This window comes from Carassius carassius, chromosome 5 (assembly GCF_963082965.1).
Source record: "Carassius carassius chromosome 5, fCarCar2.1, whole genome shotgun sequence".
Taxonomy (NCBI): Eukaryota; Metazoa; Chordata; class Actinopteri; order Cypriniformes; family Cyprinidae; genus Carassius; species Carassius carassius.
In genome coordinates this window covers 3,715,081-3,736,870 of record NC_081759.1, presented here as the reverse complement: position 1 = coordinate 3,736,870, position 21,790 = coordinate 3,715,081, and the positions used below count along the sequence as shown (strand labels likewise).

Here is a 21,790-nt window from a genome sequence, read left to right as displayed (position 1 = left end):
TGTTTTGAACTCTCTCTCACAACAGACAGGAACAGGAGACAATGCTGAATAAAGTCGTCGTTTTTGCTATTTTTGGACCAAAATGTATTTTCGATGCTTCAAAAAATTCTAACTGACCCTCTGATGTCACATGGACTACTTTGATGATGTTTTTCTTACCTTTCTGGACATGGACAGTAGACCGTACACACAGCTTCAATGGAGGAACTGAGAGCTCTCGGACTAAATCTAAAATATCTTAAACTGTGTTCCAAAGATAAACGGAGGTCTTATGGGTTTGAAACAACATGAGGGTAAGTTATTAATTACATAATTTTGCTATCTGGGTGAACTAACCCTTTAAATGACATTTAAAGACAAAACAAATTTGGCTCATTTACATATCACTCAAATAATCTCTTCCTGTCTTCCTGTCTGAGTGGGCGGTTATAGTTCAGACTAAGCTAACTGATATCCACACACATGCATGCTTCAATTCCTCATCCTTTCTCCTCTTAGTCTATTAGCTACATTTATCCGCCTTTTTTGTGTTCCAGGTGGGATATTGTATGTTTTCAGAGGCAGTTGACTTTTTCAGAGTGCTCTGACTCACTGATCCTAAGACAGAGGTCGAAGGTCATGTTCAGAGGTCCTGACCTCCAGTGGAATGCCTGTGTGGGGGTTGTTATCAGGATCCATTTGCATTTTTTTTTTTTTTTTGAGACATGCAGGTGTAAAAACAGTCAAGGTTTTATGTCCAGACTGAAAAATTGTGTGGGTATGTTTATGTTATTATGTGATTTGCTTAATTTCTTTTGTGAAATTGGAGCATAAATGACACTATCAGTGGCTACAATTAATTCTTAGGGAATTCCCCATTGTTTATAAGCAGATATATATTTTTTACTTAAAGGTACAGGTTGTAGGACCTGCCACTAGAGGGTGCACTATCAAAACAATAACAATCGCGTGGTTTGATGATGCTAAAAAGGAGCGTGGAATGATGGGATTTGTTGTCTTCTACCCAACCGCTGACGGCCATCAATCAGACGGGAAGATAAATCATGGATTTAACGCGAGTTTAACGATTTGCGCGAGTAGATTACATACAAAGTCAATGCAAAGACGCGATTAGACTATGGATCAGACGCGTCCTCGCGCGGGTCTAGAGATGCGATGCCCCATGTCTGGCGTGTATGCCCCATAATACTAATCTTGTTGATTGTTATAATAGAATACGTTTTCTGTAAAGATACAAATCAAAACAACTCACCTGTCGAGTAAAACACAAGCGAGATCGGCATCTCTTTCTAGTTGAAGTTTGTCGCGAAGCTACTTCCGCATTTGTCCACGACACTGTTGTCGTGTGGTTTCTAAAAGTATTTTTTCAGCCATTTATGAGCTATTAAATGTATCAGCTATTTATGACATTTTTAAATCTCACAATTCAGAATTACAAGATATAAATTTGCATAAAAGTTGCTTAAATTTCTTGCAATTTCTTGCACAATTAGCATTTTAATTTTTATTGATCAAAAGCTTCCATAGTTTTCAGCCATATCGATAAATGAATGGGTTATTGAAATTGGCCAAAATGTTAATATCAGTGCAGCCTTAATATCCATACCAGCTCATCATGAACAAAGCTATTTCAGAGTTCGAACAACATTTCATCGACCATCTTGTTCTTTATATACTGTTCCATCCATTTAGAAATATTTCTATTTCCTTTTAGCACTTTACAAATGTCAAATATTTGCCCTTTAAACTCCTGACGATAATGAGAAAAAAGCAAAAATAGATCAAATAGAGTCTAAACAAACACGTTTCTGTCTCTTCATGTGTTATTGCCATTGCTTCCTCTCGCCTTGTTGTCTGTCTCTTTCTCTCTCTGTTTCGCGTTTTCTGCCCTCTGTGACCCTTTCCTTTTGTCTTCTTCATTCTTTTCCTCTAATTGGCACCTCGTTAGGGAATTCTTAATTGGAGGGATGAGCCAGGTGGCAGCGGCGCCACGATTGCCCTCGTTAGTGTGTGAATGTATGTGTGTGTTTGTCTTTGTTTAAGCAGAATAGATGTGGAGCAGCCTGCATGTGCTGATTATGTTCCATTCACCCATGTTGAACTCTAACACATTCTCCTCACGGCCCTCCAACACACTCACACACTCCCCCCGCCTTGCTGTCTGTGTGCCACTGACCATTTCCATTGATCCTAGGCAATAATAAAATGCAATTAAACACTCTTGTTATAAATTTGTAGATAAACTTTGATTGTTTTCATGCAAAAATGGGAATTCTGTCATTATTTACTCGCTGTCAGACAGTAGTGTGCAACATTGTTGTCATATTGTTTTTATAAATGGCGTCCAGTCATCATTTCGGAACTAAAAATGTTTTAAAAAATGTTTTCACAGTTGCCAGTTTTTGCAATCAAAACATTAAACATTGAAGGTCAGGTGCATTGCATTGTGTGATACTGTATTTGTAGTATTCCTGCAGTGTGTTGTGGTTGTGTTATTTACATTTTGTTAAATGTTGTAGGAGTACAAATACTGTATTATGTAAAAATAGTATATTAGTATGCCACTCCTAACAGCCTTAAACTGAGTCGTTGTAACAATAAATAAATAAATAAATAAAACCCTACAAATCGCTCATACTATGGATATTAAAAGTTGAACTATGCCTTTTGTGCTCATAGCTTGTTCATTGTTGTGAATTCAGTGTCTCACTGCTAAATAGCGGAGCAAGAGACATGGTGTGCAATGGCATGTGACCAAACGGATGATCTCAAACAGGTGTGGGGTCGCTGAGTCTCTTCAGGTCATTACACTGACCTCTGACCTTTCTCTTGCAAACCCTGTTCATTGAGGTTTTACACACATACACACTTACACACATACACACAAGATGTGTTCCAAAACATATTCAACTGACTTGATACAAACAGCACACAAAATTCTAAATCATATTATTAAATTTAATACATTGTAGTTTATTAACACTATGTACGTAATACATTTTAGTGTAAAAAAAAAAATATATATATATATATATGTATAGTATAAGTGCTGTCAAACGATTAATCACAATTAATTGCATCCAAAATACTTAATTTTTAGATGAAGTTGAAAATTTTGCAGATGAAATGCAATTAATTGTTTGACAGTAAACACACACACACATATTTCATGGAATGTTTAATATAACCAATTTATAAGATTTTTATAAAGTTTGGTTCAAAAATGCGATAAACGCCATTTGAAATTTTTTTTTAGTTTCTGCCAAAATCAGTATTGTATCTGGTCGGTACTGAAAGTCAATTTTTATATTTTATGAAAATGCGATATTTGCCAAGTTATTAGGTCATGTTTTCTCCCTTTTTTTCCAAATCCGACAAATGCCAGTCTCCCTTTTTTGCAGAATGCGATATATCCTCTCAACCAATCACAGCGCACAATTCCACACACTCTAGACAGTAATGGCGGTGCTTTGAATACACCCAGCATCCTAGTTTTCCTCATCTACTTTGTACTTTGTGATCAACAAACAAGGGCTGCATGATAAAGTCTGTTCTGTGATTAATAGTACCGGTAAATCGATTATGAACGCGATATTGCATAGCTTGTCAGTGTTAGTGTTTTTATTAATGCAATTTATGATAAAATAAAATTTTATAATAACGTTTTGAAAATCAAAATCTGGATTTGAATTTTTTTTATATTATTAAAACCTAAAAATACTAAAAAACAGAAAATAGTGGTTTTCATCTTGGCACTTTCTTGGTAAAGAAAACACATTTTTACTCAAATTCAAAATGGATTTATAGCGTTTTGGAACCATAATCTTCATATCTTTCATTACTGGCTTCAAATGCCGCCAGCACAAGCAGCCCACTGAGTTTGGAAACATAGCCGTTGTCTGAGCCGTTGTCTAGGCTTAAACTGTTTATGCTTTTATTAGTTTCAGTGCTATTTAGGTGATCACTGTTTTCAAAAGCATGCGTGTGTTGTTCAGACAGCTGAAGGTCTATTTTTGCTGCTGATTTTTTTCACCTCCACATTTGGACAATCAACACTTCTCTTTATGACACACCACATAATGGCAGCGACAGCACACTCACCTCTCCTAATGCCATCAATACACACACTCACACGAACCGAAAGCTGACAAACGCTCCTTTAACAGGTTAACGCATCCCTCCTGTCATCTGTGAAAACAGGAGCAAACATTTGGAAGATGAGTTTGTAGCCCGGGCCGGCTAACAGATGGAACGGATTGGCGGGTGTTAGTCAGGGTGTCACTGCCATTATGGCTTTAGTGGGGAATGCATGTTTGCTGATTTAATGCATCAGATTTGTCATTTGATCATCACAAACGGTTATGAAATAAATGAAAATTCATTCAGTACAAATCCCTAAGCTGCCTTCCTAGAGAGCATTGTAAAGTAAAGTGAAATGGTATTTACACACTGCTTTATTTCTGTATTGAGATGCATTTCCAATAAAAAGTTGGGTGGGGCTTGATTTAGCCTGAAGGGAATGATTGCGCTGTGAAAGGTAGTTATAGGGGAATTACTGCAATATTTATAGGAGTTTATACAATAACATTTTTACAATTGCAAACATACTTTTTCTTTGTAATGACCTGAAACATTGAAATGTTTATACATCTTTCCTGACATTAAGACAGCATTACATTTAGAACTGATTTTCATACATTTTTGAATTAACTTGTGACTTTAGTGACATTATTGCATTAAAAACATTTGTCTCTGTACATAATACTCAGAAATACTAATCGTAGCAATCATTTTTACAGTTAGTAAAAATCTAAAATTACACAGACCTAATAACTATTCTCAGTTTATATAAGAATTTTATCAAAACTAATTTAACCTTTGTTTTGCTTAAGAACAGTATCTCCTAAAAAATCTTGTTTTCCATTTGAATTATGCTTGTCTTTCTTTCATCTGTAGATATTTGTTCTTGTTTTACGTGTAAACGTTTGAGAATTTTTAAAAACTTAAGTTTTAAGAATTAATGTACTGTATCTTGATTTAAGAATGTTTTATATTTGTACTGGAAAACAAGACAATTCTAAGACAAGTCCAGGTAGGAAAATTATTTTCTTGCAGTGTTTCCACAATCTGAATGTTTTAAGATTGAGTTTGGTTGTGACATCAGTAAATATCAGAACTCTGTGTACACAACAGGGTCAAGTGTTTAAAGAAGGAGTGTCAATCTTATTTAACTGCGCTGAGTATGTGGCCTGTGTAGGTGGGAACAAAGCTTGTGTGTTTTTGTCTTTACTTTAAAAGGATTATTTTTTTGCTCCAGCTTCATTCGGACTGAGTTTGATATGGGTTAAGGGTCAACCTCGTACAAATTGTAAGAAGAGTCAAAGGTCAAAGCTTAAAGATGACCTCCATCACTGCTCGTTATGTTTGGGAGAGGTGTGTTTGTGTGTTTCACAGATTTACTGGTTGATTGGTTATCCAGAAGCCTCAGTAAAAGGGAGCACGGTCCATTTGACCTCTCTTTCTCTTGTTTGCTTGTTTATTAGTTTTAGTTAGCTCTCTTTCTATTCTTGAAGTGTTTGAGTTGTTCTGATCTGCATAGCTCCTTTTGCATTTTCATAGTAGTGCCAATAACCGTGGTAACCATGATACTGTACAACAATGTTGTTTTAATATAAATTGTTACCATGTGTTTTTTGCTAAATAATTTCAGCAAATGTTTTTTTAATGTAATGAATTATTTTTATTTTATTTTTTTGCATTACATTGCACTGTCAATCAAACATGCTTGAAAGAGTGGCTGTTTAAAATAAAATATCACACTATCTTATACTCTTATTACTATCTTATACTATTATCTTATACTATCTTATACTATTTTTGTAGTATGCACAGTGTGCGGTAGTGTTATTTTAGTAACTGTTTATTTATTTAATCAGTGACAATACAAATACAGAAAAATCTATGTAAAATTTGCCAGATTTTGCCAATAGTATTTTCATATTTTTACTGATATTTATATTTTGAATTAGGTTTAATTTTTTAATTTATTATTATTATTATTATTATTACTATATTTGGTTTGTTATTTTAATAAATGATAAATGTTACATTGGCAACTAGATTTTTTTTTCCAGTTAATTTAATTTAGTTAAATATAAAAACCCTGGTATGCAAACTATCTGTATACTTGGAAAACTTGGATGACATTCGCAGGAATGTGCAGTATAAAAGAAACTGGAATACTTTATCCCACAATGCAAAGTACTTAACTTGACCTGTCATCTATAACAGGATTTTTTTACATCTCTTGTTTTAACTAATTTTTAAGACATTTTAAGCCATTTAAGCAAAAAGTTATTTAAAAAAATAAAAAGCTTGTATTGCATTCAGCTGGTGTGTTTGGTAAAAAGAGGGCAAAAGGGGGGTGAGGTGACAATATGGAGGCGTGGTCTCAAAGTGGGGGTGGGGTTTGGCCCCACTACAGTGAGGCTACTGTGTGTAAGACTGTGAACAACCCCCCCCCCCTCTCTCTCTGTCTCTCTCTCACTAGGGCAGTCGGTGTGAAGCTGTGATTGAGGTTGCTGTGGGGTGTGCAGTTTCTCACATTCAGTAGAGGACACACATACACACACACACACTCACTCAAGAGTGTGTGCTGAGCAGACAGCTGAGGGATTCACTCGCTTGCTGGAGCTGCGCACACAGAAGATGGATCTCTTGAGGACTTGCTTGTGTTGGGTCTGTGTGCTGGTCATTGGGCTTCTGGGACTCGTGGAGGAGAGCTTGGGTGAGTGTACACCTTCAGAAGATTTCCTGACTGCAGTTCTGTGTGTGTCTAATGCAGGATCTGTAATACAGCAGGTCTCTCTACGGATCGCTGCACACATTCACATTCTGTTGTAAAGCTCAGGATACTTTAATTGACTTCTCAGTTATGTTTCACTTTATCAGTGGCTGACATACAGTCAGTATAGAGCTATAAAATAAACGTAATATAACTTGCTTTTGCGTGTATTTGATGAGAAATACTTGAGTTCATATTGATATCTCTGTTGACTGTTGATGGCAGACTGTTGTGTCTTGGTATGATTGAGCACATTATTAAAATCTCTTTTGGGACTTTATTAAAAACAGATGAAATTACTGGTGTCATTTACTTAAATGAAAGTCTCCGTTTGCTCTCCATTTAGTCTTATTGGTATCTTGAGGCAAGCAAATATGCTAGATTGGGGAGAAGAACAGAAGTTAAAGTTTACAAATCAGTCATTGCCATCTATGAGGGTTACCGCCCCATCTAGGAGAAACAAGTAAGATTAAAGAGATCTTGTATGCCATTTTTCTCTTCACTAACTTCACTTTTCTTCATTTTTGCTCAATGTCTCAAAGTTTCAAACCTAACAAATTACTTTTCATGAAATGTTTTTGCTTGAAGAGATTGAGATATATTTATTTAGTGATAGATGTGAATAAAACTATATTATGAATAATAATAATTTAATATAAGAAATAATAATAATAGTCTAAAATATAATGTAATATGAATATTCAATAATTTTTTTAAATATATATTTGTATTATAATATAATGAAATTAAATCGTAAAGTAAAATATAAATTATTTACAGTAATATATTGTACTAAATTAGATTTTCTAATTTTATTTTAATTTGTTGATCAATTATAAATATTATTAGTTAAAATTGTATAAAATATAATTTAATTTAATATAAAAACATTATAGTTTACTGATATTTATCTGAAGCAGTGTCATTTAATTACAACTTCTTGATCTGTATTTTTCTGTTTGTATGGACAGTATATGTGGTGTGTTTGGCAGTAGTGATGGTGTGGCAAATGATCAGCCAGGTGTTGCTGTGTGTGTTTCTTGTTTGGTAGTGTGCTATCAGCCTTGTTTTACACACAGTTGGAGGTCCAGCTTTGAAATCACTTAGTGTTTAATCTGTACAGCAGACTTTATTTCTCACACACACGTTTGACTTTGTGTTTTATAGCCAGACTTAGTTATTTCGTTATTTTAAAAATCAATGACTTTGCCTTCTGGAAATGGGTTTAATTGCATAGTGAAGTAATGTAATTTTGTATTTGCTGTTATATATGTTATTTTGCTGTTGGACTTTTTGTAGTATAAAAAACTAATTTGATGTACCAATGGCCACATGTACAGAAGCATCAAAAAGTATTTGGACACTGTCTGAAAGTCACTGCATTCCAACATAACTAGCATAAGACTTTGCTCAATTTCTTCTAGTTTTTACTGGAGATAAATATGAAGTCAATTCTCCTTAAATTCACACATTTGTCCTATTTATTTTAGTGTACCTTCTGTTTAACGATTTCAAACTTAAACTTCTTTTAAAATAGCGTTTGCTTAAAGCGTGTTTGTGATGTTTATTAAATTATATATTTAATCATATTATTTAATAAATGATTCAGTAATACAATTTTAAATAATTTATAATTGTTTAAAGGCACAATATGCAAACAAAAAACGGGCGTAGTTTGATGATGCTGTCACAGACTGTGGAATCATGGGAGTTGTGGTCTTCATCCCAACAGCCGATGCAATCTGACAGCACTCGGGCAGAAATCATGTTCAAAGGTGGGCTAATGTATTAAAGATTTATTAGCATCATAGTATTAAGCAGGGTAAGGCTGAAAGCCTTTGAACCAAAAAGAGGCTGCTGAACAAGTGTGACACAGCTTTTATTATACCTCAGTCGACTGCTTTCGCTCCTTCAGGTTGTGCGTATGTAGGGTAAAGCAGAGCTGTTTTATCATAATAGATACGTTTGAAAGTTCTGTTATAATGCTACTCTGTGCAGTCGTCATCTGTCTAATAAAATGTCTAACATATTAAAGTGTCTTTGGTGTTTCCATGATTTCTACAAAACAAAACCGGAAGTCATGGCGGGCGACGAAATGACCAGGGACGAGATACTATTTAAAATGGCTATTTCTCTGAATTTCAACATTCTTCAAAAATTTGGGATAATCTAAGTACACAAGTCAGCAAAATATATAACACCGTTCTAGTGATTTTTGAATATTTTCATTAATAATTTTTTTTATACATATTGTGCCTTTAAATAATAAAATGTAATAAATATAATATATAAATATATTTATTAATTCAGAAAAAAATGAAATATTGATAATGCAATCAATAAAAATATAGTATTTAATAAAATATAATGTTTAAATAATTTTTATAATAAATTATAATACATTTTATATTGTAATGTAAGTAAAATGATCATTAAATATGTATAATTTATTAAATCTAAGATAAAAAAAAAGATGTTCCTATCCTTTTTGTGTTGGCTAGTGTGTACACTCATATTCACTTCATGCTTTCTCTTGCCTCCTGAGCGATAAAGAGAGAGTGAATGTTCCATCATCAGCCATTTCCATCATTTCCCATCCCATAATAACCTTCAGACATGGTCCAGACCTGTCTCCCGACACCCAGGCGCACAATGAACTCATCCGCTGTCTAGCGAGTGAAGCAGAGACTGCAGTGTCTCTGTCAGAGTTTATTTACAGTCCACAGCAGCATCTCAGCATCTCAGCCTCTCCATCACTTTCACTGCCGCCACGCCAGTTCATGCATGTCTGAGTATCATCATATATGTTTGTGTGGGATTGGATGCGGGTCTGCCACTCGTTGAGTATATAAACCAGTGGGGCTGCACAATTGAAACCCAAATTGCAATAAAGCTGTGATTTGATTAAATGAATGCATGTCTTGCATGTTTCAGAGTGAAGTAAGACACTGTGTTCTTTTACACGCAAGCAGCTCGTGAGCTGGTGTTTTCAGTGTTTCAGAGTGGATCGGTTCATAGTAAATGCGGCTTCACACGTTCTGTGAGTTTGGGTAAACATAAAACCATGTCTGCATTTGTGATCGGAGAAATTACAAACAACAAACTCTGCTCTACACTGCTCAAAACTCTTGTTTGAATCAATGGCAAATCCGTTCCCTATCTGTCGGTCACTACGAGTTATGTCGAACGACATATGGGGTCTCACTTGGGAGGCCAATCATCTCTGAATTTAAGAGAAAACGCCAATGAAAATTGGCTAGTGGATTAACACACCTGAGCCACTCCCCGTGCCACGGGTATAAATAGGGCGACAGGTGCATCCACTCATTAGATTTTTGCTTCGGAGCCGAGTAGTCGATGAGAGCAGTCACTACAAAGCCATTCATCTTTGTTTTAAAGAAGCTGTTCCTGGTCGGTGTGACGGCGCGGTACAGCGGTGTCCCTGTGACGGCGATTCCCCTGGGCGCTTCGGCTAAAAGAGACAGTTTTCTAAAAGAGCAAATCACGGGCGATTCGCGTCTTTTTCAAGATGCCGTTTCGTCCGTGTCCTTCTGGATGCGGTCGTTTCCTGTCTTCGGTGGACGGTCACGAGCGTTGTCTGCAGTGTCTGGGCGTCCAACACGCTGAGGCTGCACTCGTGGATGATTCATGCGTCTACTGTGGGCGTATGAACATGGCAGCGCTGCGATCGCATCTCTCACTCCTCAAGGGGAGTGCAGCAGACCCCTTTGTCGCCACCCGTCCCGGTTTCTCTGGCTCGAGCAGAGGACCGCCGGCTGGCGCTCTGGGAGATCTGAGGGTTACAGTGAGAGCTTCTCCGCCGGGCCACGCCCCATGGACCTCTCACTCCTCCCGCAGCGCCTGTCCCATGCAGCTGCCGATTGATTCTGCTGGGCCGTCTCACGGCGGTCCCAGCGTGTCTTTCGGTGCGCCGCCTGAAGATCAGATGTCGATCGCTGCATCGGGGGATGGGTTATCGACCTCTGAGGATGAGGATTCGGCGGGGCTGCCCCCCTCGGGTGTTGTCATTGCTGCCGAATCTTACTTGGAGTTGTCGGCCATGCTTGCCCGGGCAGCCGTGAGTATCGGGCTGGAGGTGACTACACCGCTCGGGTTGCTTCATATGAGGCCACTTCAGCACTGGTTGCACTCCCGAGTCCCGAGATGGGCATGGCGCCGCGGTACACATCGTGTCACCATCACACCGATGTGTCGCCGCCTATTCAGCCCCTGGTCGGACTTTGCCTTTCTACGGGCCGGCGTGCCCTTAGAACAAGTGTCCCGGCACGTTGTTGTCACAACAGATGCCTCCAACTCAGGCTGGGGCGCGACATGCAACGGGCAGGCAGCTTCGGGTGCTTTGGCACATCAACTGTCTGGAGTTGCTGGCAGTGCATCTAGCTTTACGACGGTTTCGTCCGCTGTTGCTGGACAAGCACGTGTTGGTCGGCACGGACAACACTGCGGCTGTTTCGTACATCAACCGACAGGGCGGTCTACGATCACGTCACATGTCTCAACTCGCCCGCCATCTCCTCCTCTGGAGTCAGACGTGGCTCAAGTCGCTGCGCGCTATCCACATCCCTGGGGAGCTCAATCGTGCAGCCGACGCGCTCTCACGACAGCTCACTTTCCCCGGGGAATGGCGACTCCATCCCCAGATGGTCCAGCTGATCTGGAGTCGATTCGGGGAAGCCCAGGTAGACCTGTTTGCTTCCCACGAGTCCTCCCACTGCCAGCTGTACTATTCCCTGTCCCAGGCCCCCCTGGGCACAGATGCACTGGCACACAGCTGGCCTCGGGCTTTACGCAAGTATGCGTTTCCCCCAGTGAGCCTGCTCGCACAGACACTGTGCAAGGTCAGGGGGGACGAGGAACAGGTCCTGTTGGTTGCGCCTTATTGGCCTGTAAGCTCAGGGGCTTGGCACCATTTGGCACCCACGTCCAGATCTCTGGAACCTCCACGTGTGGCTTCTGGATGGGACGCGGCAGACCTAAGTGATCTGCCCCCAGCAGTGGTAAACACTATCACTCAGGCTAGAGCCCCTTCTACGAGGCAGGCCTATGCTCTGAAGTGGAGTCTGTTCACGAATTGGTGTTCTTCTCACCGAGAAGACCCCCGGAGATGCCCGGTCAAAGTCGTGCTTTCTTTCCTGCAAGAAAGGTTGGAGCGTGGGCTGTCACCCTCCACCCTGAAAGTGTATGTGGCTGCCATTGCAGCCCATCACGATGCAGTGGACGGCCGGTCCCTGGGGAGGCATGACCTGATCGTTAGGTTCCTGAGGGGTGCCAGAAGGTTACATCCTCCTAGGACAACCCTGATTCCCTCCTGGGACCTCTCTATTGTCCTGGCGGGACTTCAGAGGGGTCCCTTTGAGCCGCTGGATTCAGTCGAGCTTAAGTTCCTGTCTCTCAAGACAGCGATCCTGATTGCGCTCACTTCCATCAAGAGGGTCGGGGACCTCCAAGCTTTTTTGGTAAGTGAAGAGTGCCTTGTGTTGTGGACCGCACCCAGAGCTTCAGAAGCTCTGAGCAGCTCCTGGTCTGCTTTGGAGGTCAGCAGAAGGGGAAGGCTGTCTCTAAGCAGAGGTTGGCCCACTGGATAGTGGATGCCATCGCCTTGGCTTACCATTCCCAAGGCGAGCCGTGCCCCCTGGGGGTGAGGGCCCACTCCACACGGAGTGTGGCCTCCTCCTATGCACTGGCGCACGGCGCCTCTCTGGCAGACATCTGTCGAGCTGCGGGCTGGGTGACACCTAACACCTTTGCGAGCTTTTACAACCTCCGTGTGGAGCCAGTTTCTTCCCGTGTGTTGGGTAACAGGTAATTGGCGGGAAGGGCTGGCTGGGTGTCACGCTTGCTGTGCCATTCCCCCTAACACGGGGATGTGAGCGCCTTTCTTCTCCCAGTAGAGTTCCCCGGTTGGCGTACTCTGGTCGAGCATCTTCCAGCACCCTCGGCAGTCAGACTTGGCTGAGCAGTCTGTCGCCAGGCCCAGTACTGGCGTTAGCATGCCCGGAGTTCCAGTCAGCCCCTGTACTGGGCTAGGTGTTCATATGGCTTGGTTCCCTACGGGTAATCCCATATGTGTATTCTTCCACGGTAAGGTTTCCCTCTTGGCAAACCCGTGTCTTCCCTTGACAGACCCGTTCTGTCAGTCTCTTCTGGCAGCCGTTCCATCCCTACTCCAAGGTAGGACCTGCCTCAGAGACCCCTTCCATATGTAGTACTGCCCCCTGGGTCAGTCCATATCGGTATATCCACATGTCACCTCCCTACGGGTAGGATGTGGTCTCCGTAGCGACCTTTTCCTAGGCTCGCTTCCCCATTGTCTTGCCAGCTGAAAGAACAAATAGGGAAGATTTGAAGCAATCTTTCTCTGAAGGTCGAAATCCCTTCCATTAACTTTATGTGGGCGGAACAGCAGCGTGGCCTTCTCCAGCAGCGATGTACTCACCCTTCGGTACCAAGGTCAGTGAATTTGCGCTGGGGCTTTGGGAAGGTTACGACCTTAAGCGTAGCTTTTGTGGCACGCCAGGGCTTGTCGACAATTGCAGCGCCACAGGGTTGTGACGGTGTTCAGGTTGTGGCGTTTTCCATAGGACCCCATATGTCGTTCGACATAACTCGTAGTGACCGACAGATAGGGAACGTCTCGGTTACGTACGTAACCCTCGTTCCCTGATGGAGGGAACGGAGACGTTATGTCCCCATGCCGCAACCTTGAACAGTTCGCTGTTGCCGGGACACGTTCTCGGCTCCTCAGCGTAAAACCTAATGAGTGGATGCACCTGTCGCCCTATTTATACCCGTGGCACGGGGAGTGGCTTAGGTGTGTTAATCCACTAGCCAATTTTCATTGGCGTTTTCTCTTAAATTCAGAGATGATTGGCCTCCCAAGTGAGACCCCATATGTCGTTCGACATAACGTCTCCGTTCCCTCCATCAGGGAACGAGGGTTACGTACGTAACCGAAACGTTACATATATAAAAACCCGATTCCAAAAAAGTTGGGACAAATTGTGAATAAAAACAGAATGCAATGATTTGGAAGTTTCAAATTTCAATATTTTATTCAGAATACAACATAGATGACATATCAAATGTTTAAACTGAGAAAATGTTACATTTTAAGGGAAAAATTAGTTGATTTTAAATTTCACAGCATCAACACATCTCAAAAAAGTTGGGACAAAGCCATGTTTACCACTGTGTGGCATCCTCTCTTCTTTTTATAACAGTCTGCAAACGTCTGGGGACTGAGGAGACAAGTTGCTCAAGTTTAGGAATAGGAATGTTGTCCCATTCTTGTCTAATACAGGCTTCTAGTTGTTCAACTGTCTTAGGTCTTCTTTGTTGCATTTACCTCTATGATGCACCAAATGTTTTCTATGGGTGAAAGATCTGGACTGCAGGCTGGCCATTTTAGTACCCGGATCCTTCTTCTACACAGCCATGATGTTGTAATTTAGGGGACGACATCTGGATGGAGCATATGTTGTTCTAGAACTTGGATATACCTTTCAGCATTGATAGATGTGTAAGCTGCCCATGCCACACGCACTCATGCAACCCCATACCATCAGAGACGCAGGCTTCTGAACTGAGCGCGGATAACAACTTGGGTTGTCCTTGTCCTCTTTAGTCCTGATGACATGGCGTCCCAGTTTTCCAAAAAGAACTTCAAATTTTGATTTGTCTGACCACAGAATAGTTTTCCACTTTGCTACAGTCCATTTTAAATGAGCCTTGGCCCAGAGAAAATTCCTGCGCTTCTGGATCATGTTTAGATATGGCTTCTTTTTTGACCTATAGAGTTTAGCCAGCAACGACAAATGGATTGTGTTCACCGACAATGTTTTCTGGAAGTATTCCTGAGCCCATGTTGTGATTTCCATTACAGTAGCATTCCTGTAGGTGATGCAGTGCCGTCTAAGGGCCCGAAGATCATGGGCATCCAGTATGGTTTTCCAGCCATGACCCTTACGCACAGAGATTGTTCCAGATTCTCTGAATCTTTGGATGATATTATGCACTGTAGATGATGATAACTTCAAACTCTTTGCAATTTTTCTCTGAGAAACTCCTTTCTGATATTGCTCCACTGTTTTTTGCCGCAGCATTTGGGGAATTGGTGATCCTCTGCCCATCTTGACTTCTGAGAGACACTGCCACTCTGAGAGGCTCTTTTTATACCCAATCATGTTGCCAATTGACCTAATAAGTTGCAAATTGGTCCTCCAGCTGTTCCTTTATGTACATTTAACTTTTCCGGCCGCTTATTGCTACCTTTCCCAAGTTTTTTGGAATGTGTAGCTCTCATGAAATCCAAAATGAGCCAATATTTGGCATGACATTTCAAAATGTCTCACTTTCAACATTTGATATGTTATCTATATTCTATTGTGAATAAAATATAAGTTTATGGGATTTGTAAATTATTCCATTCCTTTTTTACTAACAATTTGTACAGTGTCCCAACTTTTTGGAATCGGCTTTGTACTTACAGACTGTGAGTCAGAACAGCTGGCATTATAGTCTTCAAGTGAACATTTGGCCAGTGTTATGCAAATGTTCCCACATCATGATGTAGATGTGGGGGTGTGTTAGAACGAGGCGTTTTAGGAGGGTGTGGATAAGTCTTAACTTTTATAAAGAATATCTCTTTGGGTTTGAGACTTTAGTCTTTGCAACTTTAGGGATTTTATCTATTCACGAACAGCTTGTAACACTCCAAAGAGAAAGGAAACTTGAAATCACATAATATGACCCCTTTAATATTAATATAGTCATATTGATATAAAAACACAGCATTTTTGGCAAACAAATTTTTTTGTTCGGCACACAAACAAGCAAAGCAAATCTGTTTTTTTTTTTTTATTTAAGTATTTATTTATTGCAATTTATCCAAATCTTGCAGGCCTATAAATGAAGATTTTATTTGTTTTAGCTTGGTTTCTAGTTTTTGAGGTTTGGTGGTGGTACTCTTTTGCTCCACCAGCTAGATAAATACTAAACAGTATAAACCATTTTGGGTCAACATTGGTTTATTTATGATTTCTGATCAGCCACAGAAAGTTAATTTATTGAAAAAATAACAGAGACCAAAATGTTTCCGTCTTGCAGTTGTGTGGTGGTCTTCTCAATCACACCTCACTGACAGCGCAGTCTGAATCACTCACTTCCTGTGTGGCTTGGACAGAGGGCACGTCTCACATCCCAGAGGAAAAACTGCCTTTCATTAGCATTCTCATCACCTTCTCACCTCTTTTCCTGGGAGGTTTATTCTCTGATGGCACTGATTAATAATGGTTGGACTCATTATAGGTTTGTTTTTTACTGTCAGTGGCAACCTGTTGGATAAATGAAGTGATTTAGATTTCGTTTTATAGCGTATTGTCTCTAAAAACGATAATGTTCTGCTTTAAGTTGCTCCGGGAGACTATATCACGGCCATCCAGCTGTACTCGTCTCGATGGCTGGGGTCCAGAAAATTGTGACAGACAGCTGGCAGATGTAGCTCCAAGCTGGATTTTTGGAGTGTGGGAAAGACAGAGGTGTTAAAGAGAGGAATAAAAGAGACCATACAAGAGCGAGAAGCTGAGATTTGTTTGCATGTAATTTTGTTAGTCACATATTTTTGGGCCACAGTGGATCGACTCGTCCTGCCATTGTTTTATCCAAAGAACGCAAGCGTAGATACGAATACTTAATGTTACAATCACATACTGTGTGTTTATATCACTGATTTCATGCTTTATAATTGACTCTTTGCTAAGCTCCATCCCCCATAGTTACAGACAAGCTTTATGGGTTGGATATTATTCTTACATGGGCCGGAATGAACTGTGAATTTGAGAAATTAATTGTGAATGAAACAATGAAGACAGTGACGACTTCTGTGATGGTTGTCCCATCTTTCTTTGATTAACAGTGTGGTGTTCAGAGAGGTTTGAGTGTTTGCAGTCACTTAAATGAATTCATGTCATGAGCACAGAACAAGGCTTGAATGATCCTCCGATCCCTGTGTGATAACTCACTTAATGGATTTTGAATTCTGCTCAGGTGTGTGTGTGTGTGTGTGTGTGTGTGTGAGAGAGAGAGTCAGTCTGGAGCCTGAACTTTCTTGATTTATTAATGGCTTTTTAATGATAGAGACCAGCGGTACTGCAAACAGTAACACTCAGAAACAGCACTCTGTGTGTAGTCAGTTTGGAGCCTGGAGCCGGTGCTGTAGTGTATTATTAATGGAGGTTAATGATGAGTAGCAACACTCATGTTCACATTCAAATCTCTGGGCGTTTCTTGTCTTATTGTTCATTTTTGTACTCTTAAATGTTTAATCATTTGAATCTGTTCATTTTAAATATCCGCTCCAGCAAAGTCTTATCTGGCAATCAAAAATGACTGTAAATTTATCTATGGTGACCAGTGGTGAGAAAAGTAACAGGTGACAAGATAACACTTGTGTTTTGGTTTGGACAGTCATTTTCAACTTTATTACACACTATATTTTAAAAGTACACATTTGGTAAAATATAAAAACAATAAATATATATAATATATAAAGTAAATAAATAAAAAGAAAACATAAAAATGACTTACAATTCTTACTTAGGGTCATCTTGCCTGTTAATAAACATAAGTATATATTTATAAAAAATGTATGTAAAACGTAAAAAAAAAAATATATATATATATTATTTAGGTTCATCATAACCAGTTATTGGTCCATTCTAGGGCTGGGACAACGCGTCGAGGTCATCGATGACGTCGACGGAAAATATGCGCATCGATTTGTCGACCTGGTTTTATTTCTCTAAAAAACGTTTGCAAAACGTTTACCTTATGTGCGCTGAATATACGCAATGGCCGGATCAACATTCTGTCCAACGTTATATAACCAATCCAGGGGTTTTTCTGCATTGATCTTTTTTTTTGGCGGCTGTCAAAGCCTTATTTGATCGGTGAGTGATGTAGAATAGAATGACTGCGGCGCCTGACAGGGCGCATACGAGAGAGAGCCCCGGCTGTGCGCGCGCACTCACAGTCTTCAAACAACACGAGCGCTTCTTGCTCTCTCTCCCTCCCTCGTGCATATTAATCAAAATCATTAAACACGATAGAAAAAGGGCGAAACACCCAAGTTTCACGCGCGCTCACGCACTCACAGTCTTCAAACTACACAAGCGCTCTCTCTCTCTCCCTCCCTCGTGCATATTAACCAAAATCATTAGACACGATAGAAAAAAGGTGGAACGCCAAAGTTTCACGTGGAGCATTCGGAGATTTTTTTTTCTACATGACAGGCTGCTGGCTCCCACTGTTAATTTTTATTTTTTATTTTTTGGAAAATCACTCTCTGTATTAGCTTAAAGCCCTAAAGGTTACATTGGTTACTGTATTCTTTCAATTGCTCTAAACAAGTATTTTGGGTGAACTTTTTTATTGAATGCTAGACATCAAGTTGTTGTTATTTTCATCTGAAAGAAGAACTTTTTTTCAGTAAGCTAGGCCCTATGTGTTCAGTCTTTTATTTTGTAATTTTAAGAGCAATAAACATATATTGCAATGTTAAGGAATTCATGTTTTTTTCATTCAGATATGTAAATCAACATGTATAAATTGTTAGTAGTCAATTAATGGGGAGATAATCGAATCGGTCCGGAAAAATTAATCGTTAGATTAATCGATGCATCGAAAAAAATAATCACTAGATTAATCGTTTAAAAAATAATCGTTTATCCCAGCCCTAGTCCATTCTTTAGCCTTATAGTATTTCAGAAAGTCCCAAACATTTTTGTCAGCTGAATTACCTCATAGCCATGACTTGTCATTGGTAGTACTGTATAAGTGGGAGGGATATTCTCATTGTAGAAATCTTTTGTTTTGGACAAAACTGAAATGTTGATACGCCCATGTGTGCAAGATTAGTTTCCAATATTTTTAGTTTGATAAACTAAAAACATGAAAATGACCTGAAAGCTGACCAACATTGTCTGAAAATCCACAGAGCTTCAGTTTTGATTTATAGAGATCTAAGTTGGCAAAAAGAAAGAATGCATTTGTTCTTTCTGTCTCCACTATTTTATATTTGTTTTTCTATGTTCAAATGAGCTATGTGCCATGTAAATTGGCTAACGTCAGCTTAAAAGTTGTTCAACATTCACATCAGTACAGCATCAATATTGTGTCCATTATTATAACATATTAATGGTTAAAAAGTTTGAACTCATTCTGGTTTGAGTTTTGCCTAAAGGTGTGGTCACATTAGCGACATTTCACTGGCAAAAAGATCCATTGAACATTGTCAGTAGTCTAGCAATGCAGGGAAGCACAGCTCACACAGAAACCAAGCAGCTTTCTTTAGGTCTTTAGGGAAAATCTTTCACCTTTTCGAAATTTCCCAATCACATGGATTCCTATTAAAATGACTGGATTTTGGTTGCACAAATTGGCAGAACAGTGGTAAATGTGAATACACCTTAACAATATGGCCAATAGTAATCATTAGCCATGTTTGCATAGACAATTTTTGTTTGTTTCAAATTGTATTGAACCTTTTGATGCACTCATGCGTGAATATGCAAAATGTTGCCACATGTGTTTTTGTTCTTTAATTTGCGTGTTGTCGGTAAATCACCCGAAGATATTTCCACGCCCATCGGCGCTGTTTTGGAATTGCGCTCTCGCACTATTTTGCCCTGTTTAGTAAATCTGGCCCTTAATATTTATCCTTTTCTTTGTTCTAAAAAGCAGACATAGGGCCAAATTTACTAACAGCTTGTGCCAGCGCAAACCGCCGTTTGGTGTTAAAATAGTACTGTCAGGTTTTACTAAAGATGTGCAGTGAAGAATTAGCGCTGAAAAGGTGTGCACCTGACCTTATTGATATGCATTTGTAGGGGTCTCCCTTTCAGATGTAAAATTTATGGGAGGATAGTACTAAATAGTACTAAAATGAATCACGCAATAAGATTTACTAACGTTTGTGCTCGTCAAATTACTGGTATTTGCGCCATTATTTAACACCCAAAATGTCATAAACTATTTTGCGCTTGAAAATGCTGCATTTGTTGTTGCTAGGAGGAGACACTGCAGAGAACAGAGAGCATGTGGTATCGAACATACCCTTGCGCTAATTTGTGTTGCGCTTGGCAGAATGCAATAGTCATTATGAAAATGAGATGTTGTGTTTGTGTTCTTTAATTTGCGTGTTGTCAGTAAATCACCCGCAGATATTTCCACGGCCATCGGCGCTGTTTTGGAATTGTGCTCTCACACTAATTTGCCCAGTTTAGTAAATCTGGCCCTTCATATTTATCTGTTTCAGATCCTAAACATGTGACGGCTAGCCCACAAAGTTAATGCTTATTTTTAATTTAGCAGTAAAAAGGCCCATTCCTGTGCCCCACGCTAGGACTTTTAAACCGATTGTCATCACAATAGAAAGCTCCATATTAATGCACCTATTCTATTTACAATATAGCACAGCCTCAAGTGCTTTGCTTAATTCTGTTTCACTGTTTTTGAACATGTTCCACTAACTGATTTGCTGTTAGTGAAAGATGCATTCTCAGTTTTCGCTGTTGGCCAGAGAGTTGTTCTTATTTCCCTCATGTCATTGAAAGAGTCTTGAAATGGAAGCTTGGGTTTTCCTTCTGCTGTTTATTTGAAAGTGGCGTGTTTATTTTATATTTCATATAGTGTGGCGGCTGTGGTTTGTGTGTATCCGTGTGAAGGGTCGCTGGAGTGTTCAGGGTCATGTGATTGAGTTTCAAGATGACCTTGTAAATTACATCTCGGCATAAACATAAACACAAGGCCACGGTTTGCACATAAGCCGTCTGTGCAGTCATCCCTCACGCTCACGGTGTGTTAACAGCAGCGTTCACTGTGTGTTTGCTGTCTTAATATGGTGTCAGTGGGTGATTATATGAAGTGCTGTTAGCAGCCTGTTTTTGTGAGCGTCAGATAAAGACTCTGTCTCATCACCCTGCAGCAACCTTATATCATCTCAAAATGTTTAGATGTTTCCAAGAAAATGAAATCAGGGTTATCACATCAGCTAATTAACATGGAACAGTCTGTTTTTATAGAAAGTCCAAATCACTTAGAATTCCAGACGCTGTTTAATTCCAGATATGAGTGGAATTTTCTTTATTTACATTACAGACAGTTGCAGAACTTGAGGAGGAGCCATGGAAACAACCAGTTCTGAAACGCATTTTAAGCATCAACGACAAGAGACACGGTCTGCCTGTCATGACTGCAGATGTATATTACTGCAGTTATTTCAATTGCAGCAATATTGCAGGTTGTTTTTAGCCTGCATTTGGTGGCATGCTGTCAACTATCACAGACACAGTCTGGATTCCTACCTCGGTGTATGTAGAACAGGAGATGTGGTTATACCAGTAAAACTGTCTAAAAATGCAATGTGCAAAATAATATACATATAAAGTGTTTGCTTTTTAGCTTCAACACTGATGTTTTTGTTTGGTATCTGCACAAGGATATCCAGAAGAATGTGGAAGTGATGTAAGAGAGATCAAAAGTAATCACTGCCCAAAAGGACTTTTTAGACAGTTTTACAGCTCAAATAACTATTATACTGTATATATATATTTAAACATAATAATGTTATAAGTTGAACTTTTGTAGTTTATTTTATTTTTTTACTTTACTTTCTTAGCTCAAAAGGGCTTTAAAATACAACATTACTGCTCAAATAACTTTTTTATATTATTTTAATTATATAATTATATTGTATATTTTATTTTTTATAAAAAAGTTAATGGTGGTGCTGCAACCAAAATAGGAGTTTCTCATCTTTCATAACCAACAGTTCATCTGCTTAGAAAAGTAGTCTGAGCTCAAAAGGAGGTTTTAGACAATTAACTCAAATTCAGCCCAGATAACTGATTTATAATTTTATTTTATTAT

General features: G+C 39.5%; 1 protein-coding gene across 2 annotated transcripts in view; it reads left to right on the top strand.

Moving 5' to 3' along the window:
* Window positions 1-21,790, top strand: part of bmpr1ba (bone morphogenetic protein receptor, type IBa) — a 60,045-nt gene that overhangs the window by 22,007 nt on the left and 16,248 nt on the right. For both annotated transcript variants that reach the window (XM_059549473.1, XM_059549474.1), the window contains one exon: window positions 6,551-6,787. In XM_059549473.1, the coding sequence (XP_059405456.1) occupies window positions 6,709-6,787 (79 nt within the window). In that variant the 5' untranslated portion in view covers window positions 6,551-6,708. The remainder of the gene's footprint in view (window positions 1-6,550; window positions 6,788-21,790) is intronic.